Source organism: Schistocerca nitens, chromosome 1 (genome assembly GCF_023898315.1).
Source record: "Schistocerca nitens isolate TAMUIC-IGC-003100 chromosome 1, iqSchNite1.1, whole genome shotgun sequence".
Lineage (NCBI taxonomy): Eukaryota > Metazoa > Arthropoda > Insecta > Orthoptera > Acrididae > Schistocerca > Schistocerca nitens.
The window spans coordinates 1,173,166,535-1,173,187,433 of NC_064614.1; the positions used below are offsets into that span (position 1 = coordinate 1,173,166,535).

The window sequence follows — 20,899 nt, forward strand, 5'->3', positions numbered from 1 at the left end:
GATGTAATTCAAAACTTGTGGGGACTATTGAGAGCTGTACCTAAAACGCATGTTTAGAGCATCCTAGTGAGGCACTCTCCAACGGTACAACCTAGGCTTGTTACCCGTAAAAAGTTCAGTGGTTGCACTCCCATATTGAGCCACATGTGTCAACACCCAATCATCTGCACCCCCATCTTATTTTTCACGTTTCTCTCCTGCTTGCAGCGTGTGTTACTGTCATTCTATCTGACAACAAGGAGGAATACCACTAGTATGCTGAACAGGAATGCGTCGTTAAGATAACATCTCGCAAACAGAGGCGGTTGTCTTATAAGCAGAGTTAAAAACTCTTTTTTTTTCCCTCCACCATTCCGCTCTCTCGTCAAACACTACTTCCATAAAGTTCCATTATTTTATGCTTGTACGTTAGTGGAAAGTGGACGAAAAATTCAGACAAGAAGACAATACTGGCTTCTGAAATTTAGTGCTACATAAGAATGCTAAGAGCTTTCATTTACATTCTGTCTAGATAAAAATGGTCAATTAGAAAACTCAGAAAGAGTAATAGGCCTTCATAGGATTCAAAGTTACTGCAACTGTTACACACGACAGCCAATAAAAACTGTTCACAACGCAAATTCAGTTGCAATACCGAAATCGCAAAAAGCAGCAGAATCTTGCTTCCACCGTAGTAAATGTACGTTCTGTAATAAACTATTTTTACTTCTAGTTTTTGTAAATGTACTCCCTTCAATATTATAAAGCGGGATTCTGCAAACTAATTCTTGCCATCGAGTACGGCTCTTTCAAAGTCCCTGTGTTTTCTGGATATGTCATTACACATCCACAGCCTTCCGAACACCGAAACACTTGTTTCGTATTAGTTGTTAGCGTTGCTCCCTCTTGACCCTCCGGTTCGATTCCGTCAAATACACTAAAGAGCCAAATAAATCGGTATACGCATGCCTATTCAAATACAGAGATATGTAAAGACGCAGAATACGGCTCTGCGGTCGGCAACAGATATGTAAGACAACAAGTGTCCGGCGCAGTTGTTATATTGGCTTATGCTGCTACAATGGCACGTTATCAAGATTAAAGTGAGTTGGAATCTGGTGTTATAGTCGGTGCACGAACGATGGTTCACAGCATCTGCGAGGTGGCGATGTATTGGGGATTTTCCCGTATGACCATTTCACGAGTGTACCGTGAATATCAGGAATCCGGTAAAACATCAAATCTCAGACATCGATGCTGCCGGAAAATGATCCTGCAGGAACGGGACCAAAAATGTTCAAATGTGTGTGAAGTCTTATGGGACAACTCCTAAGGTCATCAGTCCCTAAGCTTACATACTACTTAACCTAATTTACCCTAAGTACAAACACACAGCCGGCCGGAGTGGCCAAGCGGTTCTAGGCGCTACAGTCTGGAACCGTGCGTCCGTAGCGGTCGCACGTTCGAATCCTGCCTCGGGCATGGATGTGTGTGATGTCCTTAGTTAGGTTTAAGTAGTTGTAAGTTCTAGGGGACTGATGACCTCAGCAGTTAAGTCCGATAGTGCTCAGAGCCATTTGAACCATTTTTGAACAAACACACACACCCATGCCCGAGGGAGGACTCGAACCTCCGCCGGAACGGGACCAACGACGACTGAATAGAATCGTTCAGGGTGACGGAAGTGCAACCCTTCCGCAAACTGCTGCAGATTGCAATTCTGGGTCATCAACAAGTGTCACCGTGCGAACCATTCAACGAAACCTCATAAATATGGACTTTCGGAGCCGAAGGCCCACTCGCATACCCTTGATGACTGCACTACACCGAGCGAGGTGGCGCAGTGGTTAGCACACTGGACTCGCATTCGGGAGGACGACGGTTCAATCCCGTCTCCGGCCATCCTGATTTAGGTTTTCCGTGATTTCCCTAAATCGTTTCAGGCAAATGCCGGGATGGTTCCTTTGAAAGGGCACGGCCGATTTCCTTCCCAATCCTTCCCTAACCCGAGCTTGCGCTCCGTCTCTAATGACCTCGTTGTCGACGGGACGTTAAACACTAACCACGACCACTGCACTACACAAAGCTTTTAAGCCTTGCCTGGACCCGTCAACATGGACAGTGGACTTTTGATGACTGGAAACATATTGCCTTGTCGGACGTGTCTCGTTTCAAATTGTATCGATCGGATGGAGGAGTATGGGTATGGAGACAACCTCACGAATCGATGGACCCTGTATGTCAGCAGGGGACTGTTCAATCTGATGGAGGCTCTGTAATGGTGTGGCGCGTGTGCAGTTGCTAGGGATATGACACCCCTGATACGCCTAAATACGACTCTGACAGGTGACAGGTACTTAAGCATCCTGTCTGATCACCTCCGTGCATTCATGTCCATTGTGCATTCCGACGGAATTTGGCTATTCCAGCAGGACAATGCGACACACCACACTTCCAGATTTGCTACAGAGTGGCTCCAGGAACACTCTTTTGTGAGTTTAAACACTTCTGCTGGCCACCAAACTCCCCGGACATGAACATTATTGAGCATATCTGGGATGTCATGCAACGTGCTGTCCAGAAGAGATTTCCACTCCCTCGTACTTGGGGATTCATGGACGATCCTGCAGGGTTCATGGTGTCAGTTCCCTCCACCACTACTTCGGACATTAGCCGAGCCCATGCAAAGTCATGTTGCGGCCCTTCCACATGCTCGCTGGGACCCTACACGACATTAGGCAGGTGTACGTGTTTCTTTTGCTCTTCCGTGTAATAACGCTTCGGCAGGCAATCACACCCTCACAACTTTGGGGTCGATGAGGGTGGCAGCAATCTGAAACACAGATCAGTCGACACGAAGTGTTCCGAATGATGTCGACTTTGAACCGATTGTACCTGGTGATTGGCGGCCACTTTATGGCGCCCTTATTACAGCTAGTCTACTGCGCGCTCATTAATTTATGCATGTTACCCAGCTAATAGTAAGATCGGTAGATATGCGACCCCAAGTGCCACCCCACCATGTCAGTATTCACCCGTGACCAAAAATGTTTGACGACTACTGGATTGAACTGTCCATTTCTATAAGTAATGAGTGTACGCCAGTTTTCTCACTGAATGCCGTTACAATGTGCTGGAAAAGGACCCTTTATAGACATTCACAACGTTATAAATCGCAAACACTGTTCAAACGGTTTGGTGTTTTCAAATTATCATAGGCACATTAAGAGAAAACACTCAGTTTTATCAGTTTCGATTCAGTAAACTTTACCAACAGCCGTATACCTCAAGTTATTTTATTTCGAACGCAATCAGTTTCGGCGACTCAAATTGCCATCTTCAGGCCCCATTCGCTTTTTTCGAATCAACGAGTTTATCGTACAGCGCCATAAAACTGGATAATCTCGTAGTTTCGAAAAAAGCGTATGGGGCGTGAAGATGGCAAAATGAATTGCTGAAACTGGTTGCGTTCGAAATAAAATAAAAATAACCTTAAGCATACGGCTGTAAAGTTTATTGAACTGAAAAGTACGTACCCCCCAATGTCCCCTGTCAATAATGGACCGACAGAGACACAGTTTTACTGTCGGGGCGGTTCTCCACGACGCACGCTACATGTAGCATCTCTCTGATTTCTGACTCCAGTGAAATTTGTGGGTGAATGTGAAAACATTTAGAAAGAACCATATACGATTCCTCGGGAGATAGTGTCCTAACGTCATTCAGTGTGTATCCTCAGAATGTCACTGTCTCTTTGATGGCAACGTGAATAAAGGTATCGATTTCTTGAAACGAAAATAGGTATTGCAACCCTTTACCAGTACGTGAGCATTTACGAATCTTATGTTGAGCTAAATCTCCAAGAAACGTTGAGACTCGAGTCGGTTTTGTCTTCGAATAAAATTGAAGGAAAAAAATCATATTTAGTTCAAAAAAATTTTCAACTGTGTGTGAAATCTTATAACTGCTAAGGTCATCAGTCCCTAAGCTTACACACTACGTAACCTAAATTATCCTAAGGACAAACACACACACCCATGTCCGAGGGAGGACTCGAACTTCCGCCGGGATCAGCCGCACAGTCCATGACTGCAGCCCCTAGACCGCTCGGCTAATCCCGCGCGGCCATATTTAGTTGCTTTGTTACTGCCGAGAACACATAAAATTTTTGACATCATATTTTTCTGTTCTGAGACGGGCATATCTTCTGTTGGAAAACGAGTAGAAACAGTGTACAGGTCTTCATAGACACACAATTTTTATTTTATTTACAAAGACAACTCTAGACTGTCATTTGATTCTGCTCATATCGAACACGAAGTTTCGTGTCCATTACAAATAAAAAAAATGCGGTATTCAACACAGTTAAAGCTAAATTTATTCTTCGCCTGGCGCAACACAAAAGAAAGTCTTTCTTTCTTTCTTCAACGAGCTTACACAGATACCAACTAAATCAGTCAAACAAACAAATTGTGACATATATGTTATACAGAGACTATTTCTAGTATTTCTAGTCATGAACAAAACGAAACAAACCAGTTAATGCTTGCAACTATAACGAAACGTTCGAAACTAAATCCAAATAAACGAAAAGATGTCGACTGTCAAAGTGTCACGGGTACGAGAAGTCTCCAAGACACCTCTTGGCACGTGCAGAAAAATAGCAGATAGCTTCGTCTCATTCACAGAGCACAGTCCCGCCTTTCGTCCACATTCAAGGGAACTTCCGAAGGCATGTGATGGGTGGCGTATAGAACACGGCAACAACTGGGGCGACACAACTTCATTACGGTCTTCTGGAAGAGCTTTCCACTAACGCACACGAGTTGAGAGATCTGTGACAGGTAGGCCGGGCTGTCCGGTGCCGAGCGACCGGGGTTCATCACGAAGCGCGTGCGGGCGCCGGCGCGGGGGCGGCGGGCGCCGGGGGCGGCTCGGAGGCGGCGGCGGCGGGCCCCGCGTCGTCCACGTCTGCGGGGGCGTGGAACGAGCGCTGCGGGCTGAGCAGCGAGCGCGCTCGGTCCTCCCAGAGCCGGCCGTCGGCGCGGATGCGGTTCGTGTTGTCGGCGACGGCGGCGTCGGGGCTGCCGTAGGCGGGCGGGTTGGCGTACGGGTCGTAGCCCAGCACCGACAGCATGGGCGCGATCTCCGCCATGTCGCGCACCACGTCCTCCGGGATCTGGCCCACCCACTTGGTCAGCGCCTCCAGGTTCACCGGCTTGATCACCTGGTCAGATGACCGCTCCACCCTGCACACACAGACACGTGAAAAACATTGGCGGGACATGTCAGCAGATGCAGCCGCTGAAGAACTTATAAGGAACACGTACGTTAAGTTCAAATTCTGGCATGTATCGAAACTAAAACTGAGTATCTCTTAAGTACACTACTGGCCATTAAAACTGCTACACCAAGAAGAAATGCAGATAATAAACGGGTATTCATTGCACAAATATATTATACCAGAACTGACATGTGATTACATCTTCACGCAATTTGGGTGCATAGATCCTGAGAAATCAGTACCCAGAACAACCACCTCTGGCTGTAATAACGGCCTTGGCACCCAGGTTCGTCGTTGAGTACACCATCGCAGGCGCTCCTGTCTGTGATGCAGCATCAAGGGTAACCGCAGCCATCGTCTCCAAGCTGAGAGTCCATGCTGCTGCAAACTTAGTCGAACTGTTCGTGTAGATGGTTGTTGTCTTGCAAACGTCCCCATCTGTTGACTCACGGATCGAGACGTGGCTGCAAGATCCGTTACAGCCATGCGGATAAGATACCTGTCATCTCGGCTGCTAGTGATACGAGGCCTTTGGGATCCAGCACGGCGTTCCGTATTACCCTCCTGAACCCACCGATTCCATATTCTGCTAACAGTCACTGGATCTCGACCAACGCTAGCAGCAATGTCGCGAAACGACAAACCGCAATCGCGATAGGCTACAATCCGACCTTTACCAAAGTCGGAAACGTGATCGTACGCATTTCTCCTCCTTACACGAGGCATCACAACAACGTTTCACCAGGCAACGCCAGTCAACTGTTGTTTGTGAATGAGAAAGGCAACGCCAGTCAACTGTTGTTTGTGAATGAGAAATCGGTTGGAAACTTTCCTCGTGTCAGCACGTTGTAGATGTCGCCACCGGCGCCAACCTTGTGTGAATGCTCTGAAGAGCTAATCATTTGCATATCACAGCATATTCTTCCTGTCGGTTAAATTTTGTGTCTGTAGCACGTCATCTTCGTGGTGAAGCAATTTTAATGGCCACTAGTGTAACTATCAATTTGTCTTCGAAGAGGTAAAGGCATCAGACAGGCATTCTGACGTTGCACTTTATAATGGAAGCAAGACTTTAGATAAATCAAGATACTTTCAGATAATTTCTCAACGCAAAAAAAAAGTTCTCGAGAAAATGGGCTTGAGCTAAAGGCAAGAAAGGTAATCAATGTACGACGGGCGTTAAGTAAAGCAACACATCTTTTTTTCAGACAATTGCGATTGAAAAAAATGCGGAATTTGCTGTGGGAAATCGTGCAACATTCCCGCTCCAGGCCCCATAGTTTCATGAAGGTCCGATAAACGGCGGCGCTAAACGTAGCCTTCAAAATGGCGTCTGTAACGGAGGTACGTTCCGAGCAGAGAGCTCTCACTAAGCTTCGCTTGGCCCAAAACCAGAGCATAGCACGTATTCACAGGATGTCTTACGGAGATCTAGCAGTGAAAAAACCTTGGTGAGTCGTTGGCCGAGGGGTCTGTCATCATCGTAACCTCACCCACGTGCCGGCGGGTCGATTGGCAAGGAATGAGGAGGCTCTAAGGGGAATCGGCGTCAAAAGGAATACGTGGAAAGCACTGACTAGAAGAAGGGAGAGGGTGATGGGACAGGGTAATGGTACATGAGTAACCAGTTTTTAAAACATTCGTAGACTGTGGAACAACGAGTTCGATAACCGCGCAATTCACGCAAAATCGGCCACGGACTACGTTGCGCATCACAGAACGCTCTTTGTTGTTACGCGCACTATGAAATTTACTACGGTATCACAGTGAACTGTAGGCAGATGGACTCACGGAGGTGCAGTACAGGGTGAACCACCTAAAACGTGCCTTGCAAATATTCAGGAAATGGGAAGTGCTATTGATGGGCAGTTTCACAGAATGCATTGGTAGTAGTCAGCGCCACTCATAGTTAGCCTATCACCAGATTGTAACACCACTTAGAAAGTATTTTTTGTGCATATATACATTTTTTTAAATGGAATAATGCCTATAGGCATTATCAGACTAGAAGTAGTGTAAATTAGAATGTCAGTGGTGTTTGTTGGAGGATGACAGTGCGACTCATTTACGAGATATCGTATTTTGAAACGTTGCCACACAGACACTTGTACAATATCTCTGGTAGTACCCACTAAAGAACAACATACACTAGTTACCTGCATACATTAGTTACGCTGATTCTGGCCAGTAATGTTGCGGCAGTGTAATGGTCGGCATATCTGCCAAGTAAGCAAGAAGACCCAGTTCGAGTTCCGGCCGCAGCATAAATATTAATTCACATCTTCAGCTTCCAACGTTATCGTAGATAAATTAGAGACTTAAATGTCACAGGGAAATTTTAATTTTAGATCCATACGATCACATGTAGTACAGTACTTCCCCACGGCGTCCAATGCTGGGGTGCTATTCCAATGTCGGAGAGCCCTGGTAATAGGGAAAATATAAGGGGAGATGTGAAATTGGAGTTTGTGTTGGGGAGGCCACTTGACTTGGGTAATTCGGGCAGCTGTATTGACCATAATGCTGCGGTAGTGTAATGGCCAGCATATCTGTCTAGTAAGCAAGAAGAACCGGGTTCAAGTCCTCGCCGCAGCACAAATTTTAATACACTTCTTCGGCATCCAACGTTATCGAAGTAACGAGATAGTTGACCGTCACAGGATGTGTTCAAAATGATCACCGGCAGCGGCAATACACGCTTCCTGTCTAGTATGGAACGACTGCAACACACGTCCTAGCATTTGAGCGGACATGTCCGAGCTGGCACGTCATCTCGGCTGTAGTTGGAATGTTCTTCTAGACAATGTCTTTCAGCTTTCCAAACACAAAAAAGGCTACAGGCGTCATATCCGTGGCCACTGTACAGGTCCTCTGCGTCGAATCCAACGATTTGGAAGAATTCGTGAAGATCTACTGCAGTACTTGGTGCACTACGGACTGGACAGCCATCACGGTGGTACCAGAGGTTCCTTCTAGCGTCCGTGGAAGATGGTCTCTTAGGAGGCTGCGATACTTGAACGTGTTTAGTGTACTATGAAAAATGGATCGACGAGCTGGTGGTTCACAATCCAACACCACCCGTTTACACTGTGAAGTGTCGGCAGAAGTGCCAACACCGTGTTGTTTGAGGAAGCCGAAATGCACGCTATAAGCTCACGCAGGCTGGCGTGAGGTCTGAAACAGGATACTTAATGAATGCTATAAAGAAAAGTACGTAGCTGCTGGAATACTTAACTTTAATCCACAATTGGTGAGCATTGGTCTTGTTACTGTACATACGCTCTCATTAGCCGAGACGATAGTTAGCATAGCCTTCAGCTTAGTCAATTGCTACGACCTAGCAAGGCGCCATTTATCCTTTGCTATGTACCTAATGAAGCATGTACAGTAACAAGACCAATGTTCACCAGTTGTGGATTAAAGATAAGTATTCCAGCAGCTACGTACTTTTCTTTATAGCATTCATTAAGTATCCTGTTTCAGACCTCACGCCAGCCTGCGTGAGTTTATAGCGTGCATTTCGGCTTCCTCAAACAACACGGTGTTGGCACTTCTGCCGACACATCACACTGCATGGACACTGTCGTTCCACCTGATGAAACCAACAGGGAATGTCAACAGGACAAGCGCTTTACCTGGCCATGATTGGTAAATGTGGCTTCAACACTAAACAAGACATATCTGTGCCCATGTACAGAAATTACCAGGCTTCTCATAATCGTTTCCATGCAACTCTTGATGGAGAGAGATGAGATAAGGATGGAACTTATGTCGATGGAGAATGGGTAGAGCACTTGCCCGCCTCATGCCGCCTCCTCGTCCGATTGTGTGGGAACAAACGTGCGAATCAACTGCAACAGCAGCAATAACATTAATTTCCCCCTCTTCTGTCGTCACTTGTTTCCTTCTGTTACGTTCTCCAGGTATTACACTACCACTTTCATGTAACTGGTTGTAGAGACTGATAAACAACTGCCCAGGTTTTGATGTGGGATATCTTGCCGCATAGACCGTACAAGAACCAACTGCATTCTTCCTACACTATCCATACACCTTGAACTTGTCGGCTGTTTCTGAATTTCTAAATCCCATCGTCCACTCACGACGTACTGCTCGGTTTGTCACACACTGACTAGCAAGTCGCATTGCACTCAAAAAATACACAAACACACTGTACGCAAGCATAACAACATCGTACCTAGGAACTACGTAGATCGAATGGAACAAACACGTGTAGGTGTGGAAACTTCACAGAACACAATGCCTCGTAAACGAGTCGCACTATAGCCCTGCAGCAAACACCACTGACATTCTAATTTACCCTATCTTTAGTTTGTTAATGTCAATAGGGATTGTTCGATTTAAAAAAAGTGTATGTTTGCACAAAAAATTACACTTTCTAAGTATTATTACAATCTATTAATTGGCTAATAATACGAGCCTCTGACTATAAGTCCAATCTGTGAAATCGTACATCAACAGTACTTTCCATTTCCGCATTATTTGCGGTTTAAGTTTTAGGTTATTCATCCCGTATATACTCGGCAACCAACCACCTGTGCACAGCAGCGGATCCACCAGCAGCCACACACGACTGGCGATCAATGGAAGAGCACACTCTTCGCGGAATAGCGCTGGTGTAGTCTGCTAAGTGACAGCAGACGTGTTTTGATTTGCCGAGGAGTCACAACCGGTTTTCTCCCACCAAACAGGTCTGCCCGGGATACCTTCGGATGAGGCAATGTATATGGACGGGGTGGCGTAGATTCTAACTGCAACTGCGACTGAATCGGTCTCTAGGATAACTGATTTAAGAACCTTCTCGAAATACTAATGAACTGGTTCGTCGCGCGATTGAATATCTTTTGATCCTGTGGCAGCCACGATAGTCTTCAAAATGGAACCTACACAGAATGCCCCATCGCTTTCGACAGCCAACCTTTCGAAAATCATTGCCGCGCTACCAGCAGCTTAGCAATAGGAATGGTTATCGCGTCGTATGGTAGTCATAATCACTATTACTAACAAAATCAAACTTCAGTTTACATGTTGTATAACGTCCCAGAGAAATACTTTTTCGCGTGGACACTACTTCCACCTCACCACCAGGTATATCAATTCGATTCATTTCAGATGAGCTTTAACTTGGAATGTCAATTCATTGTATGTGGCTATTTATTACTTACACACTGACATGTTTGCTACACTTTTGTTACATTCGAGGCGTAACTATTCGAAATATCAATTTTTTTCTTAATCTGTCTTTTGGAAACTGTATACAACACTATCATCTTCTCTTGCTACAAATTCGTTAAGAATTTGACTCGATGATGACGACGTGTGACGAGTTTGTCAGATAGTCAGTCACATGACGCGTGTGTCAGTCACAATGTATCGTAATAACATGGAACGAGTGGATTTAAAGGTCTTAATTTTATTTTTATTCAAATATGATTGCATTGCGACCTTTCGGAGATGCGTTTACATATAGGAAATGAATATTTAGTTCGGTAATCAAAGTAGGAGTAAAATACTTTTGAATTAAATACTCAGCAAGTTTCTAAATAAAATTATTTCGTAATTTAACCTCGCTATCTGTCCGTTTCTTCCTATCACTAGATTTTGGCAGCAGCATTATTCACTATGTTTTGAGTTATTTTTAATAAATCGTAATGAAGATCAGGTTTTCTTCCAGTATTGATTAATGGTAGTTATTGCTACGTACTTCTGAACTCTGGTAGATTGTGTGCACCAACATGTACGTGAGAATACATGCACTGTGATGCTGTTGTAAAAACACAACACCAGTTTTTATCTAAAAGAGGAACATGGATGAACACCACATACACGTTCGTGTAAAATTATATGCAGAATATAATTTCATTATTATTACAGGATTAATTAACCCAGAGCAACATTTTGTTGCATTCCTGTTATCTTCTGCCAAGCATCTCTATTCGGTGTCTCCTCTTTGCGTGTCCCGGGATGCTCCATTATTCCTCTGATGTGGTCATTCCAAGAACGCTGTGGTCTCCCTCGTTTACGTCTGCCAGGTGGTTTCCATTAAAAAAAAATTTCTTTGGTCATCTGGCATTCTCAACAAATGTCCATATCAGTTTAGAGATTTTGTTTCATTCTATCAGTGTTTCTTCATTCGCGCTCTCACTTCATCATTAATTTTCTTTTCGAGTCTTGATATTCTGCACTCCTTCGTAAATAATGCATTTCCACAGTTGTTATTCTTCTTTTCAGATCAGCATTTAAAATCCATGTTTCTGATCCACGGCATAGAACATATTCAACCATCAGCCTACCCACTCTTTTCTTTCTGTTGTTACAGATGTTTTTGTCCCACCAGAAAAAATTCATACACCCTTATACTTTTCTGCTTTGTTGTATTCTGAATTTTATTTCCTATAATATTATTCAATGAAAATAGAAAAGGCTTAACTTGCTGTTTTGTTTCTCATGACTTGCCGCGATATGTAGTGCAACAACCGTACATTTTAATTGTTTACGAAGCTCTAAATGTTTTTACACTTTAAATTCTCGCCGCACGGTATTAGCCGAGCGGTCCAGGGCGCTGCAGTCATGGACTGTGCGGCTGGTCCCGGCGGAAGTTCGAGTCCTCCCTCGGGCATGGGTGTGTGTGTTTGTCCTTGGGATAATTTAGGTTAAGTAGTGTGTAAGCCTAGGGACTGATGACCTGAGCAGTTAAGTCCCATAAGATTTCACACACATTTAATTTTTTTTTAAATTCTCATTAAAATCGACAAATATAATTCTTAAGGTTCTGTCTTACTAATTAATTCCTGCCTATGCGTTATATTTACGACACCTGGATATATCGGTGCGCAGAATTGAAGACACAACAGTTTTTGTCACTATGAAGGGTGTATGACGTGCAGAAAACCACTCTACTTTAAGTAATTATTTGCTGTTTTACCTATCGTTATATGTCTGTTGACTGTAATAGCTGTGCCTCACGCAATAATTAGTAATTCCGCTACATGTGTATTACATGAAAAGTTATTTACGAGTACACAAATGAGAAACAGCTGTGAACCTAAGGCTGCTATTACGAGAAGGAAATGAATATTTTAAGAGATGGTTCCACCTGGACAATGTTCGCTGGCACGTTGCGAAGTACATGGATGGGGGGGGGGGAAGGGGGGGGGGTTGGCAGAATCAGGTTGCGCGAAACGCGATGCCTGCGCCGCGACGTCTGTCACTGCGGGGAGCTGTCAGCCGAGAGAAAAGAAGAAACAAAAGGCGCGCGGCTGCGCCAGAGCCCGCTGGCCATCGCGGGAGCATTCCGGCCGTGCAACGGGGCAGCCCTGCAACAGGTGGAATGCAGCCGGCAGCCGGCGGCCGCGGAGGGAAAAAAATTCTGCCCGCACAGCGCACCGAGTTTTCAGTCACACGTCAATCACCAGCGGGGCCAGGGAGAGGGGTCGCGGACGGGGGTGAAGGAAGTAATTACTCGCGAGTCCGTTATGATACTTTTGAGGCAACCTAAGCAGCATTGTGACTATTTGTACCCTCAAAATACACTTGTGATACACCATGCAGCGCCAGTCCGATATTTATCAAAATTTGTGGAGATGTTCACCATACAACAAGGGTTGACGTTTATCTTTAACATTTGCTATTCACAATATACATAAATGACCTTGTGGATGACATCGGAAGTTCACTGAGGCTTTTTGCGGATGATGCTGTAGTATATCGAGAGGTTGTAACAATGGAAAATTGTACTGATATGCAGGAGGATCTGCAGCGAATTGACGCATGGTGCAGGGAATGACAATTGAATCTCAATGTAGACAAGTGTAATGTGCTGCGAATACATAGAAAGAAAGGTCCTTTATCATTTAGCTACAAAATAGCAGGTCAGCAACTGGAAGCAGTTAATTCCATAAATTATCTGGGAGTAGGCATTAGGAGTGATTTAAAATGGAATGACCATAAAAAGTTGATCGTCGGTAAAGCAGATGCCAGACTGAGATTCATTGGAAGAATGCTAAGGGAAATGCAATCCGAAAACAAAGGAAGTAGGTTACAGTACACTTGTTCGTCCATTGCTTGAATACTGCTCACCGGTGTGGGATCCGTACCAGATAGGGTTGATAGAAGAGATAGAGAAGATCCAACGGAGAGCAGCGCGCTTCGTTACAGGATCATTTAGTAATCGCGAAAGCGTTACGGAGATGATAGATAAACTCCAGTGGAAGACTCTGCAGGAGAGACGCTCAGTAGCTCGGTAGGGGCTTTTGTTGAAGTTTCGAGAACATACCTTCACGGAGGAGTCAAGCAGTATATTGCTCCCTCCTACGTATATCTCGCGAAGAGACCAGGAGGATAAAATCAGAGAGATTAGAACCCACACAGAGGCATACCGACAATCCTTCTTTCCACGAAAAATACGAGACTGGAATAGAAGGGAGAACCGATAGAGGTAATCAAGGTACCCTCCGCCACACACCGTCAGGTGGCTTGCGGAGTATGGATGTAGATGAAGATTAGTGTGATGTGTGACCCCCACGGACAAGAGTGCACCCCTATACCGGTTGGTTATAATTAAACTGAATCTCCTTATACGGTGATGTGCAGTGTGAGCTGTAATTATCGCATGGCAATATCCATTTACGATGCGAAAAAAAAGTTTGGCCACCAGGTGCAAATCTGGCGCTGTGAATGCAAGAAAGACGTATAGAAATGATTGCATATGTAATGGATTAGCAATGGAGCGTGGGTAGAAAAGGTGAAACAAGTGAGACAGGCATAATATTTATTTCATTATTAACCACCGCTTGCACAATTTGTTCAGTATGAGCACCGAAGACACCGACGAAATGCAGCTTCCGTAAAACGACGTGATCAACAGTTGCGCGCAGCAGTTCTAGTTGAACTGCAGTCTAGTTTCTGTATACAGGCCATCACACGAGGTCGAGACCTAACGTGTCCCTGGTTAACGCGTTCTTTTAGATATCCGCAGAGCCAAATGTCACATGGATTCAGATCAGCTGATCTTGCAGTCCATAGACTTGAAAAATCTCTGGAGACAACACGTTCGTGCAGAGTTGCTTTAAGCAAATCTTTCACTGGGCGAGCGACATGGCGTGTTGCCCCATTTGCATGAAAACAATTGTTTTCACACAGATGCGCTCTGCTAAAGCCGGAATCACATGCAGTAAAAGGAGGTCTCGATAACGTGCACACATCACGGTACATCTGACAGTCCCCTGAGTGTATTCTCTTCAAAGAAGAACGGACAGAGAATAAAGCGTAAAACACGCGGCTCAGCAGTATGCCAAATTCGGCAGTTCTGTGTATTCACTGCACGCTGTAGTGTAAAATGTGCCTCACACTCCACAGAATAATGCCCAGCATATTTCACGAACGTCGGTACTTGGCAATACCAAAGCCAAAGAGCCAATTCAGAACGTTGCTACAGATCATGAGGTTCCCGTTGCTGCACCGTCTGGATCTCGTACGAGTACTAATGTAAAATAGAATGCAAAAGCCGGCCGCTGGTGACCGAGCGGTTCTGGCGCTACAGTCTGGAACCGCGCGACCGCTACGGTCGCACGTTCGAATCCTGCCTCGGGCATGGATGTGTGTGTTGTCCTTAGGTTAGTTAGGTTTAGGTAGTTCTAAGTTCTAGGGGACTTATGACCTCAGCAGTTGAGTCCCATAGTGCTCAGAGCCATTTGAACCATTTTTTGAGAATGCAAAACTTACAGTACAGTTGACCATGACAATGCACGAGCGCCACCACTACCTGTGGCAGTGTTGCATGATCAGTTACAGCGATAGTATTCTCGTCAATAACTTCCACCTGGATAGAACGCTCTTTCCTCTTCCAGTTGCCACACCAAGCTCATCCATCTTTTCGAATTTCATTATCATCTTCTTGAAACCATTTAATGACATCCGGCCTCTCCTCACACTCTTTCAGTGCAGCGTTATAATTGCTGCAGTTCCCATAAAATAGTTTCACTAACAGCGCACTCTCTCTCTTCTCGATAGTCATACTGTTCGCTCACGTTATGGTTATGGCTTGTCAAATGACAGCCTGTATGTTATACCGTCACACAAATAGTATACAGCGCCAGATGTGCACCTGGTCGCTAGAACGGGAACTAATTTGTTTTCCAGCATAAATCGGTTCCGCATTCACGCTTTAGCGAATCTCAGCAAGTTTCGCTACCATCCTATAATTACAGACCACAAAAAATGGTTCAAATGGCTCTGAGCACTATGGGACTTAACATCTAAGGTCATCAGTTCCCTAGAACTTAGAACTACTTAAACCTAACTAACCTAAGGACATCACACACATCCATGCCCGAGGCAGGATTTGAACCTGCGACCGTAGCGGTCGCGCGGTTCCAGACGGAAGCGCCTAGAATCGCTCTGCCACACCGGCCGGCTACAGACCACACTAGACCTCCGTGAGTACCTGCAACTAAATTATAACCAACCGGTATTTGTTGTGGTATGCAAAAAATTTCATCTTAAGAAATTTCTTCCATGCCTGAAACACATGCAGCGTCGTTTCATGAAGATTTCTGCCTGGACTGTCGAGCTCCTCCCGTCCACAATTACCATATCAATCCAGTTGTGACAATCAACAGCTCCCCAAATTATGGCCCGAGGAGTTAGACCGGTATGCGTCTCGAGATTCGCTGCTTTCCGCGTCCTTTCAGCTGGTCGTATATGGATACATTGGCGTCGATTTCACAGCTATAAACACATCTGAGACTCGCTGCTGAACACCACAAAATATGACTCAATCTCCGAGTCTGGCGCTAGACCATTCATGTCTCTGTTGTCTGTAGTATGGTTTCAGCCATAAGCGATGCATAACAAGTCTACACCTCAATCCAGATCCCAGTAACATATTCCCGGTAGTTTGTGACGTCACTCTGCCTGTGATCTGCGCGCAGATTTTAGCTGTTGTCATTGCTGAGTTCGCCAGAGCGAGTCTAACAATCCTGCAACGTTCTGGCTGTACACTCCTTCTGGAAGGACCCGTTCTGAGTCCATCCCGTCTCCATTCGCTCTGCAAACACTGCACTACACGCAACTGTCTGCGAGACAAATCAGTGTCATGCTTACGCCAATGATTAGGTCTTCCTCTCAAAGTCGGAAAGACATCAATAAGGTACACGTGCACAAGCTCTGGCCATGCTGTGTAGTGACTTCTACCTGAGCAATCGCAGTAACGTTAGATATACAACATATTCACATCATTTGTCGTCTGTAAGAATGGCTGTTTTCTGTATTGAAAATAATGAAACTAAGCTCGCATAAGGATGAAATTATAATCCAGATATTGCATAGGCATGGAAGCAGTGTAGTACCAGTCTGATAGCATTCGTCAAGGACCTCATAGGGTAACACTTCTCATTTCCGTCCGTCTTCAATCGATTTCGTGACTGTGGAAATCACGTAAGTCTGAATTCTTCTCGTAATACGTTCTACGATATTACTGGACTCGTCTTCCGCCAATACACACAAAATGTGCGTAGAAATCACAGTGATCCATTGCCACATCTCAAAGAAAAAAGCACGCGGAAATTATGGTAATAGCAGAAAAAACGTAAGGTTACATCGAGAAGTGGCATATGAAACGTAATTCCGCCGGAAAAAGCAACAAGACGCACTTCGTAACGAACATTGCTGCACCGAAATTCAGCGCCTACGTAGAATTCATGTCATACCATCACCATACTACATTAAAACAAATCTCAAGTAATAATAATCCACCCAAGAAAAAGGTAGCTTACAAATTTGGAAGGACGCATTTTCAGCGTGCAAATCTGTCAGTTTTAATAGGAGAGACAGACAAGATCCCAAAGAGAACAGGACTTTGCATCACAGATTCGTACAATGATCGCGAGAGGTCACGGAAGTGATCATCAAACTGCAGAGGCAGACGTTACAAGAGAGGCGTTGAGCATCTGTGAGAGGATCACAGTTAACATTGCGAGGTCGTGAACTAGCAAGACGAGCGAGGCAACGTATTACTTTCTCCCACGTACATCTCGCGATTAGACCACGGTGGGAAAACCAGAGGGAAGTTCTCACAGAGCCTTGCAGATAGACTTTCTCCTCTTGCACAATTCCCGAACAGAACAGGAAATGGTGAAGTAATAAAAGTATCACAAGTACGGTCCGCCACACACCTTACGGTAGTCTGCTATTTACAATGTAATATGGACATGGACATAGAGCAGATATTCTGTCATTACTAAATTCTGATGTTACATCCGACGAGGCAAAATATGGTTCTATCTCGCAATCCTACGCTCTGACAGTTGTCTGCTTGAAACTTCCGAGACCAGCAGGCGCCGGCGGTATACAACAGCCCTTGTGGATTTCGACAGCCGCCCTTCAATTTACCAACCTCGAGAGCCTCGTACTGCACTGTTTCCGAAGTTCGAGTGGACTACACTCATGCTCAAAAATTAAAGATAATGCGGACACATGGTGAAACAACGCTCTGGTGGGCGGTTTGCGGGTTTAAATCACCTCGGGGTATGACCATGCGGTGCATTTGACCTGCGGTCGTCGCACGGTGGCGCTGGCAGCAGTACACATACGCAGAGGTGTATTGGTGCATGTATACGCAGAGGTGTGTTGGTGCATGACAGAGTACGGTGGAACGAGTAAGTGTGCAGACGGTTTCAGACGAGCTAATGGCGACTGTGTGTTGAAAATGGCTCAAACATGACGTTATGAGGGGCGGAATACTAGGGCGTCTGGAGGCTGGTCAAATACAGCAGGTCGTAGCACGGGCCCTCTGTGTGCCACAAAGTGAGGTCTCAAGATTATGGTAACGATTCCAGCAGAGAGGAAACAGGTCCAGGCGCTACAGTAAGGGACTTCCACAGTGTACAACACCACAAGAAGACCGAATCTCACCATCAATGCCCACAGACGGCCACGGAGTACTGCAGGTCGCCTTGCTCGGGACCTAACAGCAGCCACTGGAACAGTTGTCTCCAGTCTTGGTTCAAATGGCTCTGAGCACTATGGGACTTAACTTCTAAGGTCATCAGTCCCGTAGAACTTAGAACTACTTAAACCTAACTAACCTAAGGACATCACACACATCCATGCCCGAGGCAGGATTCGAACCTGCGACCGTAGCGGTCGCGCGGTTCCAGACTGTAGCGCCTTTAACCGCTTGGCCACCACGGCCGGCACTCACAGTCTACAGACGACTGAACAGACATGGTTTATTCGCACGGAGACCTGCAAGGTGCATTCCACTGACCCCTGGTCACAGTAGAGACCATAAAGCCTGGTCTCAAGAACACAGTAGATGGTCATTGGAACAGTGGTCCCAGGTTATGTTCACGGACGAGTCCAGGTATAGTCTGAACAGTGATTCTCGCCGGGTTTTCATCTGGCGTGAACCAGGAACCGGATACCAATCCCTTAATGTCGTTGAAAGGGACCTATATGGAGGTTGTAGTTTGATGGTGTGGCATGGGATTATGATTGGTGCACATACACCCCTGCATGTCTTTGACAGAGGAACTATAACAGGTCAGGTGTATCGGAACGTCATTTTGCACCAGTATGTCCGCCTTTTCAGAGGTGCATTGGTTCCCACCTTCCTCCTGATGGGTGATGACGCACTGCCCCACCTAGTTTAAACCCACGTCTGGGATGCTCTCTGTCGACGTATCGCTGCACGTCTTCTAACCCCTAGGACACTTCAGGAGCTTCGACAGGCACTGGTGCGAGAATGGGAGGCTATACCCCAGCAGCTGCTCGACCATTTGATCCAGAGTATGCCAAGCCGTTGTGCGGCCCGTGTACGTGTGCATGGCGTTTATATCCCATATTGATGTCGGGATACACACGCAGGAAACAGTGGCGTTTTGTAGCACATATGTTTCGGGACGGTTTTCTCAACTTATCACCAATACCATGGACTTACAGATTTCCCTATGTGCCTATGCTATTAGCGCCAGTTTTGTGTAGTGCCACGTTGTGTGGCACCACAAACTGCAATTATCGTTAATTTATGAGCATGAGTAACTAATTTTCTTTTTTTCTCTAATAAGGAATGACTATAAGACCATGAGATAACACGGAACCACACTGATGAAACACAAACAAATGTATACATGAGCTATATTGTGCTGATGTACATTTACGAAGATGGCCCAGGAAGTAACGCACTACATCTTTTTTCCTTCAATAATCATGTTTTATGTACGACCCTAGCTTTCCACGTTATCTCCTTCCAGTTCTTTATCATTTTGGTAGCAGTCCTTGCTGTGATCCCGAAGCCATTTGTTTCCCCGCTCAATGTGTGTTTCATCACCTGTCACTATCCGAGATGAGAAGGTAAAAAATGGGCATGGTCGTTGCAAAAACACTAAGGTCAAATGATTTTATGTTAGATCTGCATTTTTTCATCACGTGTCACAGTACGGGCCAGATATGGCTTCCCACTCAGCATCAGAACGTGTCGACAACGCAGAACAATTTTTTTTTTCTGTTAGATTTGTGTTCCACTGTCAGACCACGTGGATCCCGTCTAGCACAAAATTTTGAGTATCCAAGAGCGCAAATAACTGCATCGGCGCTACCTTCGCTGCTTGACAGTAGCGGCACCTGTCGAATCGTAACTCGTCGATCATCGCAAATGAGAACATACGCACGCTGCAAAATGTCAGGTGTGAGTGTCGTGGATAGTCTCCCAGCTCACTGCAAATCGTGGAGCTCCGCCGAACTGCCTTCCGATAACTTCGCCAGCTGCCGACTGCTGATGTTCCATATATTTCTCACAAACGTTCGTGAATGTTTACCACAGTTTATTTCTCCGTAGTGAGAAACTCAATGACGACACACTGTTTGTAAATTACTTCACATGCAGACGCCGTTTTGAAACACTGCTCCGACTACGTTGTCTGGCTTGAGGAAAGGGAAATTTCGTGTTTTCACTCAAGAAATTTAAAAAAATTTACACCTAACGTTTCGTTTCGCATTAGCAGCGTTGTTGTCGGCCGAGAAAGAAAAAAAAAAACTGGACAACTGTGCCGGAAAAAAAATAAACAGGAAGGAAACCGGCGGCGCTTTTGGCCAGATGCTTTTTAGGCATCGCAGATCCTCCTCCCCCACCCGACATCACACATCACACCACCACCCGTTTGTTTGAGATGTTTCCAGTTGTCATAGACTTATCTTGTTGCACAAAATTAAGATCTCATATTACAAGCAATGTAAGCAATAACGCGAGTACTTGAAAAAAAACATATGACGCCTATCGTTACAGTGAAGGCGATGCCTGGATATATATGCCTGGAAAGGTCGCGCGCAAAATAGCTGTTGGGCAAAAGTAGGTATATTGGTGATCGGTTTCTATTTGAGCTATGAAGATAGCGTAAAAAGTTCTTGGTTTAGCCCGGACCAGCGGTCGTTTGTACAGCCATACGAACATCTGTCTTACTGTAGCTATGTTACAGTATGTTGAACAAGATTTGAATTCGTTTGCAAAAGATTTTAATTGTGCTGAAATTAATGCTCATATAACGGCACCATTCGTATGTGCATCGTTCATATTTTACGTACAAATACAGAGACGTTTAAATAACTCCGGACTGGAGC

At 45.3% G+C, this 20,899-nt stretch overlaps 1 protein-coding gene across 8 annotated transcripts in view; it reads right to left on the reverse strand.

Moving 5' to 3' along the window:
• Window positions 1-4,220: 4,220 nt before the first annotated feature.
• LOC126200108 (protein-tyrosine sulfotransferase-like) overlaps window positions 4,221-20,899 on the reverse strand; it is a 971,294-nt gene continuing 954,615 nt past the window's right edge. For all 8 annotated transcript variants that reach the window (XM_049936684.1, XM_049936679.1, XM_049936682.1 and 5 more), the window contains one exon: window positions 4,221-5,228. In XM_049936684.1, the coding sequence (XP_049792641.1) occupies window positions 4,862-5,228 (367 nt within the window). In that variant the 3' untranslated portion in view covers window positions 4,221-4,861. The remainder of the gene's footprint in view (window positions 5,229-20,899) is intronic.